At 35.0% G+C, this 8,687-nt stretch overlaps 1 protein-coding gene across 6 annotated transcripts; it reads left to right on the top strand.

The window, feature by feature from the left end:
- The first annotated feature begins 1,745 nt into the window (after positions 1-1,745).
- Positions 1,746-7,346, top strand: LOC311296187 (CD276 antigen homolog). 6 transcript variants are annotated; one of them, XM_084417863.1, is made up of 6 exons: positions 1,746-1,880; positions 3,056-3,102; positions 3,191-3,511; positions 3,687-3,790; positions 3,872-3,966; positions 6,802-7,346. In XM_084417863.1, the coding sequence occupies exons 1-5, from the start codon at positions 1,867-1,869 to the stop codon at positions 3,962-3,964; spliced, it is 579 nt and encodes a 192-aa protein (XP_084273989.1). In that variant the 5' UTR covers positions 1,746-1,866; the 3' UTR covers positions 3,965-3,966; positions 6,802-7,346. The 6 variants fall into 6 exon arrangements, 5 of the variants coding, with proteins under 5 accessions (XP_084273989.1, XP_084273990.1, XP_084273992.1 ...); XM_084417864.1 differs by having other exon boundaries at positions 6,816-7,346; XM_084417866.1 differs by having other exon boundaries at positions 3,687-3,742.
- The last annotated feature ends 1,341 nt before the right edge of the window (positions 7,347-8,687 follow it).

Consider the following 8,687-nt stretch of genomic DNA (forward strand, 5'->3'; position numbering starts at 1 on the left):
GATGCTACAGTAGATTTTACATTCATGTAATGTGCAGAAATACATTAATGATTACCACAGCTATGTTCAGATATATACAGACGCATCAAAGAATATAGACAATAGGATAGGAGTCGCTTTTACTGTTCCAGAATTTCAGTTAGGGAAATAAGGAAAAGGATTAGTGATGAGTTATTGGTTTATACAGGGGAAATTATTGCAATATTATTAGCAATACAGTGGATAGAGGAGATAAGACCTTTAAAATCAGTTGTTTGTTCAGACTCGAGTTCGTCATTGGCTAGCTTACAATACAGTCATTCGGAAAGTAGACCAGATATTTTAATAGAAATACAGCAAACATTACACAGAATACAAATGATGGGACTTACAGTGATTTTTTTTTTTATGGGTACCTGCACATATTGGTATCCAAGGAAATGAAATGGCAGATAAGGCAGCAAAGGAAGCCATTAAAAATAATGAAATCAACTGAAGTGTTAGTATAAGTAAGAATGAAATCAAGAGTATTATTAAGTAAAGGTTGAAGGTAAGGTGGCAAAAACAATGGGATATGGAGAAGAAAGGTTGATGGTTTTACAGAATTCAAAGGAAAGTGGGAGAGATGAGAAGTGCAGGAAAAAACAGGAGAGATGAGATAATAATATCAAGGATGAGATTTGGACATACAAGATTAAACGGTACACTTTGTAAAATGGGTAAACATGATACGGGAAGGTGTAAATTTTGTGGGCAAGAAGAAACTGTGGAACATGTTATGATATACTGTCAGAAATACGAGCTTGAAAGAAGGATTTTAATAGAAAAATTAAGAAAAATAAAAATGCAATTTATACTAGGGGATATTTTACAAAATAAATCTGGAAATGAATGTTATAGTTTTATTTTTCAGTATCTTAGAATAAATAATTTGTATGAGAGGATATGAAATGTCATTTTGATCCACACTCCCAGTTGGTGGCGGTAATACACCATTTTGTTGTTTGTCAACCGCCAATAAAACCTTAAGAAGAAGAAGCAGCTCCGATACAGTGCTTCAATGTGAGATGTTTTGTTCTTTTGATACAAGCTTCAAAGCCTCGGTGCCGGTCACATCACTAATTCCGATGTTAGCGCTACAAAAACGGTTCAGTTTATTTCAGACTGGCGCCATCAAGCTCCTTATTTGGATTAACCTCCCAAGACGGTTGTTCCTCGAACGCGATAATAGTCTCCGATATTTTTGCAAACAAAATGTTTTCTGTGGACACTTAACCTGTGCACGTGGCGTTGGTGATGTGAGAGAGCCCAACAGGATACTTCAGAGAAATCCCCGTGCGACACATTTATTTGTCCGTGATTGATATATTAATGTGTAACGTTTTGTATTAAGCTTGATTCGATCTGTGAGAAAATGTTCTCAGCTGATTCCACGTGAACTGAATTGTAGCCTACTGCTGTCTGCTAAGCATGTAGGCTAGCTTAAGTCTAAAAAATGCTGCACACTACTGTATTGTTAACATTTTGTTTTAAAAAAATAGTTTTTCATTTGTTTATAATTTTTTGTTAACAATTGTTTAACAGAGAAATTAATGTACGTGTATTATTAAAACAGCTTAAATATGTTTAAATTTATCAATGTTTTTTAATTATTTGTATTTGTACAAAGGTCTGTTTTTAAGTTATTAAAAAAATATTGCAAATATTGTACGTCTCGTTTAAATTGGATATTGTGACGATAGTAAAGTGCTTACAGCATAGGCTTGTCTCAGTCAGCTGGGCTTGGGCGGTATTGCGGTGACCGGGGAAGAAGCAGCAAAACAACAACATTTAAGAGCAACATAGAACTGTGTTTGAAAGTTGCCTAGCCTGCAGGATCGGTTGGTCATGATGGCAACCTGGTATGCTTGTCTGAATATTTGGAAAAATAACTTGCAAACAGGTCAATGTGTTTTGAATAATGCATCGTTGGAATAAGGAAACTATTAGCCTACTGTTGCAATATTTGTGTCAGGTTAAATGTAACATAGCCCTTTTCTGTATAAAATACCACCAAACAGCGGATAAAAGCGGGCTTTTGCACCTTTTTACATTAGACTCTTTCAAAACGCTTCTTGATGAAGCTGCGATAACGAAACTGTTTTTCCAGTCGTTCTAAAATTCTCCTTTCACTTTATTTCTTTCACTTCCGCCATTGTGCTCATCGACATTTTTACTGCGTGATAAATATGAGCTGCACGGCAAAACGGTTCATATTATGGCTAGTTCTGATTATTATCTCAAAATTATGACCAGAGACGGATTTAAAGCCTGCTGTTTAAAACAAATATTTGTGCAGTGTGCGTATGTCAAAAAAAAATAATTCCGATTTAAAGCTTGTGACATATAAACGCTATAAGGCTATAAACGCACACACATACGATCACTTTTAGTTTTCACGTAAACACTAAAATTAGTTCGGATTAATCAATCAGTCAGGAATGAATTCAGTCCGATTGAAACAAAAGGTGTGCATGTAAACATAGCCATTGTTTGTATCATTTCTAAACCTCGCCTTCTGCTTGCAGATTCTCACTATTGCGCGCTCTATTTCTACCTCTAAACTCTGTCTGTTCTGCGCTGATCATGGCAGTGTCGTGGGACTGCTCGGGCCTCGGGAGTGCTCGCGCATGTGCAGTACGATAGGAAAGTTCCACTATTCAAGATGGGGGGCGCCCGCATTCGAGCAGATCGTTAAAATCTTAGGGTCGTAAATATAACATTCAGAAACTGACGAATCTGTTTAACATTAAGACAAGCTTTATGAAATGCAATAGGGTGAGGGAAAACTAGAAATCGGCTACAATTAACCATGGACACTTGCAATTAATCACTATTTTAACTAAATAAATAAAGTTATGGTGTGATAAGATGTTTATTATAACTATTATTGTTATTAAATTATTTTATACATCTGTTTAGAAAATGACCCATTTTTGCTCTGCCCTTGGTTTATCCTAGGAAAGTTTCCATTACCTTGACCCGTGTTTCAGTGTTGTGTTGATAAATGTAAATTTAAACTTTTTTGTGTTTAAAGTTCAGCGTTAATTTTCTTTCACCTGACGGTCTTCTGCACAATTCAAGGTGAGCATTAAAGTTTAACAGTCATTCAATATATATATTGAATGACTCTCTTGCCTGTTTCATTTATTTGATCTTCTCTCTGTTTTAGTGTGCCCAGAGACCATTGTGGGTGTTATTGGTGGCTCCATTGTTATTCCTTGTTCTTCTGAAGAGCATCAGCCTTCAATTCAAGACATCACTGTGCGTTGGAGACAAAACAGCCTGAATGTGTATGACATAATTAAGGGTACAGGATCAGTAGAGGGGCAGGATCCAGCATTCAAGAACAGAGTTGAATCCTTTCCTAAAGAATATCTGAATGGAAACTTCTCGCTCAAGCTCAACAGTATACGAAACACTGATAAAGGAGAGTATACATGCTTTATCATAGAGGAATCAAAAATACGGAATGTCCATCTTGACATTGAAAGTATGTAAAAACAAAATGATTGACAATGTTTTTTTTCTTTCAAAGAGTAACAGGATCTAAATGCTATATTGCATGACCACTCTAGTTATATTTCAGCATACTCTCTTATGGAGCAACAGTCAAGGATGCATTCATGTTTTCATGTTGTTTTTCTTTTGAACTTTTCTAATGACAGAGAAACCAGTAAGAGATAGCTTCAGCCAGGGAACAAAACCACAACCTGAGATGACTGTAATCATTATTTCCATTCTTTGTATCGGCTTTATCTTTTCTTTAGCTGTAAGTACATTCAGCATGAACCTCATATTGTAAGCAAGTTTCAGATTCTTATTAAATATTGCAATGATGTATGTGTTCCAGAACTTCGCCACAGAAAATTCTATGCAACTGCATGTGCCGGTCCCAAGCCCGAACAAAAGAAGGAGGGGCTGGAGAAGGATGCCTATACACTGATGGTAAATACATGCTCAGAGTGTGCTCACTGTTTTAATATTCTTGTTCTTCTGAGACATTTCTGAATAGTATCTCCTCCTTGAGCTTTCAAGCTACAGTAGATAAAAAGTCTGCACATCCCTCGTAAAAACAGCTGATTTTTGTCATAAAATAAATAATATCAGAACTTTTGCCCATTTAATGTAAAAACTACAACCTACCATTATGCCATAGTGACAGAGAGAGAAAAAACGAACTGCATAAGTACATTTACATTTTATTTTATTACAGCAGTCTGTTTGGATAGGAGTCTTATCAGCTTGGCACATCTTGATTTGGGAATATTTTCGCACTCCTCTGTGAACGGGGATCGTTTTGACGACATTGTCACCTGTACACAGAACTTTTCAAAAACGCGAAGGAAAAACCTTTTCTGTTTCTAGTACATTGTTGTCGTGCAAACGCACCCTTAGATGTGTGTTTCTGATCATTGTCATGCTGAAAGGCGAAGGTACTCATCATTTTCAGCTTTCTAGCAGAAACTGTGGCAAAATTGACTGATATTTTGAGCTATTCACTATATTATATTATTACTATACTATATCACATAATATTTTAAGCTCTTGCTTAAGAAAAGCATACCACCACCATGCTTCACCATTCTTTTCCTGATGTGCTGTTACTTCACAAAACATATACCTTTTGTAATTTTGACCAAAAAGTTCAATCTTGGTCTCATCAGATCAGAACACACTTTTCCACATGGTTTTGGAGACTGGATAGCCTATATATTTTTGCAAAGTTTAGCCAGGCTTGAAGGTTTTTTCTTTAATCAGAAAAGGCTTGCGTCTCACAGCCAGACAGATGAAGAATATGGGAAATAGTTGTCACATGTAGGGAGCAAAATGTATCTCTGATTTAATATAACATTTTCCGAATAACATTTCCCGCTTGTCCGTATATACATCTTTGGTGAATGTCGTAATTTAGATCCTCTAATATCACTAGGATACATTAAAAAGCATTGCCACCAGCAGCCAATCAAATTTCTGCAGCTAACGTCAAATCTGAATGGCCTATCATTGCAAAAATTACTGTGTATATTTTGTTTATATAAATACACACATGTGTATGTATATATTTATATTGCATGTATATACTGTATTTATATTTATACATAATTTATATTATATATATATATATATAAATAACAATTTTTTCTTAAATATATGTATACACACATGTGTATGTATATATTTAAAGGGATACTCCACTTTTTTGGGAAATAGGCTCATTTTACAACTCCTCCAGAGTTAAACAGTTGAGTTTTACCGTTTTCGAATCCATTCAGCCGATCTACAGGTCTGGCGGTACCACTTTTAGCATAGCTAAGCATAATGAATTGAACCGGACAAGACCATTAGCATCTCTCTCAAAAAAATGACCAGAGAGTTTCGATATTTTTACTATTTAAAACTTGACTCTTCTGTAGTTACATCGTGTACTAAGACCGACGGAAAATGTAAAGTTGCGATTTTCTAGGCTGATATGGCTAGGAACTATACTCTCATTCCTGCGTAATAATCAAGTACCATGAGTCCAGCAGGCGTAATGATATGACGCAGCGCCTGAAAATAGGTCTAATAGGTTAGACAAACTTAGTCCCGGTCACGTTGGAAGTTACCGAGCTGGGGACTATTTTCAGGCGCTGCGTCATATCATTACGCCTGCTGGACCCATGGTATGGCAGCAAAGTTTCTTGATTATTACGCAGGAATGAGAGTATAGTTCCTAGCCATATCAGCCTAGAAAATCGCAACTTTTCATTTTCCGTCGGTCTTAGTACACGATGTAACTACTGAAGAGTCAAGTTTTAAATAGGAAAAATATCGAAACTCTTTGGTCATTTTTTTGAGAGAGATGCTAATGGTCTTGTCCGATTCAATGATCTATGCTAAGCTATGCTAAAAGTGGTACCGCCAGACCCGGAGATCGGCTGAATGGATTCGAAAACTGTAAAACTCAACTGTTTAACTCTGGGGGAGTTGTAAAATGAGTCTATTTCCCAAAAAAGTGGAGTATCCCTTTAACAAATATTTGCATGTATGGACTTTATTTATATTTATACATAATTTATATTATATATATAAATAACAAATTTTTCTTAAATATATGTATGCATGTGTGTGTATTTATATATACAAAATAATTATACACAGTACACACATTATGTAAACACAAATTTTTATTTGGGATGCGATTAATCGGAATATGAAAATAGAATATTCTAATATTCAAATAAAACTGATATTATTACATTTAGTTGACTACATCTTTGTATTTTTAACAAGATATTTTCTTGCAGTTTCACACAGCTCCTTTCATGGCAAAACAGGGGTGTCCAATCCTACCGTCCTGCAGAGTTGAGCTCCAACCCTGATCAAACACACCTGAAAAGTCTAACTAAAGTCTTCAGGGTTACTTAGAAAATTAAAAGTTGAATCTTAAATGGCATTATATGATTGATTAGGGATGGAGTTAATGCCAGCAATACAGAGGACCTCAAGGGCTAGTGTACTCTTCAGCAGTGAAAAAATACAAGAAATATATATGCCTCAATTTTAGGACACTTAAACATGTCATACGTTCAGCATATTTAACATATTAATTTTTTTTTTGCATCAAACAAATCACAGAAACATTGGGCAGCGTGTCCTGGGAGATACTACTCATAAAATCCAAACGATATCAAATATTTTAAAAATGATATTGGGAGAATGATAGAATGTTAGAATGATATTAAAAGTGACATGAAATAACAGATTTTAACAGGTTTCACTGGTTCTGGACACAAACAGATATCTTTCCAGAGGATCTGCCGTCCCGGATTGGATCTGATATTCCTGATGTGGAAATCCATTGGCCTAGTCGGCAGGATGTAGCAATCTAACAATTAGATCAAAATCTTTTGTGAGGTGTTTAAAACTCTTGTTTCAATTGCTTTATTACAGGACTTCTGTGTTGCTGTGTCTACACTGATAACATGTATTTTGTTGTTCAATTATTTTCATGTTGTTGATAAAAACATCTGCTTTTTAATGTGAATATATTTTCAAATGCATTTGATTGACTATAAGCTAAGAAATATATTGATTATTTTAGAACTCAGATTGAGTGTATAGGTTCAATGTATATGTAATGAGTGATTATAATATCTGTCTATCTGTATATGTGTGGGAAATTACTGTTTATCTATTTTTTAGCCAATCAGAAACTGCAACCTAGCTTAGACCTTAGTGAAGTGTATATAACTGTAAGCGAGGCGGCCTACGAGCTCCTGTGTGAGTCTTGAAGCTGATGAAACTGCAAACTATCTTCAGTAAATATATTCGTCAATTTATAATTCTGACTCCGGGTCTTCATTCTAACATCTGGTCCTTGGGTCCTAAACTGTTACCCCCTAACACTTGTGTGTACTACAAATGATTTCATAGGTTGAATTATTTCATGTAGAAAACGTATTGATTTTTACTTCATTCTTACATCAATTGGATAACGACTGCATTACGCCACTTATTATGGTTTCATTCCAAGTAAATGTGGTAACATGAAATACTGAGTTAAATTTTTTATTAGCTTATTTGTAAGTCAGCCTAAAGTCAATTCAAGCCACCTAGCAACAAGAAAATGTCTAAATATACAGTAGCCTATTAAAATATTCATCAAGTATGAATACAAATTTATATGGACAAACAAAACTGCTAACTCCAACTTGAGTGAGAAAAATAACAATTCCTTAGTCAAATCCATCACTGCAAAAACCAGAATAGACAACAATATTCTTGTAAACAGTGAAAACACAACTTCAGAGGTAAGACAACAAACCAAGACCAAACTATAACTCAAAAAAGAAAGAAATACAATACAGTAAATTACACTACTTCCCTGATGAAACGGTATGGTGTCATAAGAAATGACACCCAGCCCCAACAGCTCTCCAAATGTGGACAGGCAGTTTAATGTACAAAAAAAATAAAATAATTAAAAGGATCCATTTATAAAATATTTCAGATTTTATGTTAATGTGACAAGAACTTCTGTTTTTAATGTTTTAAGTTATGATCGTCCAATATTTTTTTATTGCTAATTCAGTTTCTAAAACCTCAAATGCAAGTAATTTGTTCAAGCCAACATGTTTTCAAAACACAAATGAAATGACATTTCCTAACATTAGATGTGAAGTGTTGCTCATAAATCATTGAGATGGTCTGATTGTTCTGTAAATCCTCCTTCATCTGTTCTTGACTGCAGAAGAGAGAAGCTGCACTCGGTCTGACAAAACCTGCTTCCACTGAGATGCTTCAGCAAGACGGTTTCAGCAAACTGAAGGAGACAAGATGAGAGAGACAATATATTAATGTTAAACTATTATTAGCACAGCATATAGTTGTAATTATAGATTATTTTCACATGATCTGAAGCACTAACCCACGCTTGCGATTAAAAACAGCAGTGAAGGTGTGAGATGAGATGACGGTAAGTTACTGTTTCTATAAATGTCTGTTCTCACCTGCGTCTCATTCACGTCTCCACTGTTACTTTCTTTACATGCTGAGTTTGAGCATATCTTCACCAAACCTGAAACAGCAGCGAATTAAACATCACACAGACTCATTAAACAAAGTTATGAATCAAACATGAGCAGATGATTATATACTGAAGACGTGCAAAAGACGTGATATTA

Source organism: Rutilus rutilus, assembly GCF_951802725.1.
Source record: "Rutilus rutilus genome assembly, chromosome: 8".
Classification (NCBI taxonomy): Eukaryota; Metazoa; Chordata; class Actinopteri; order Cypriniformes; family Leuciscidae; genus Rutilus; species Rutilus rutilus.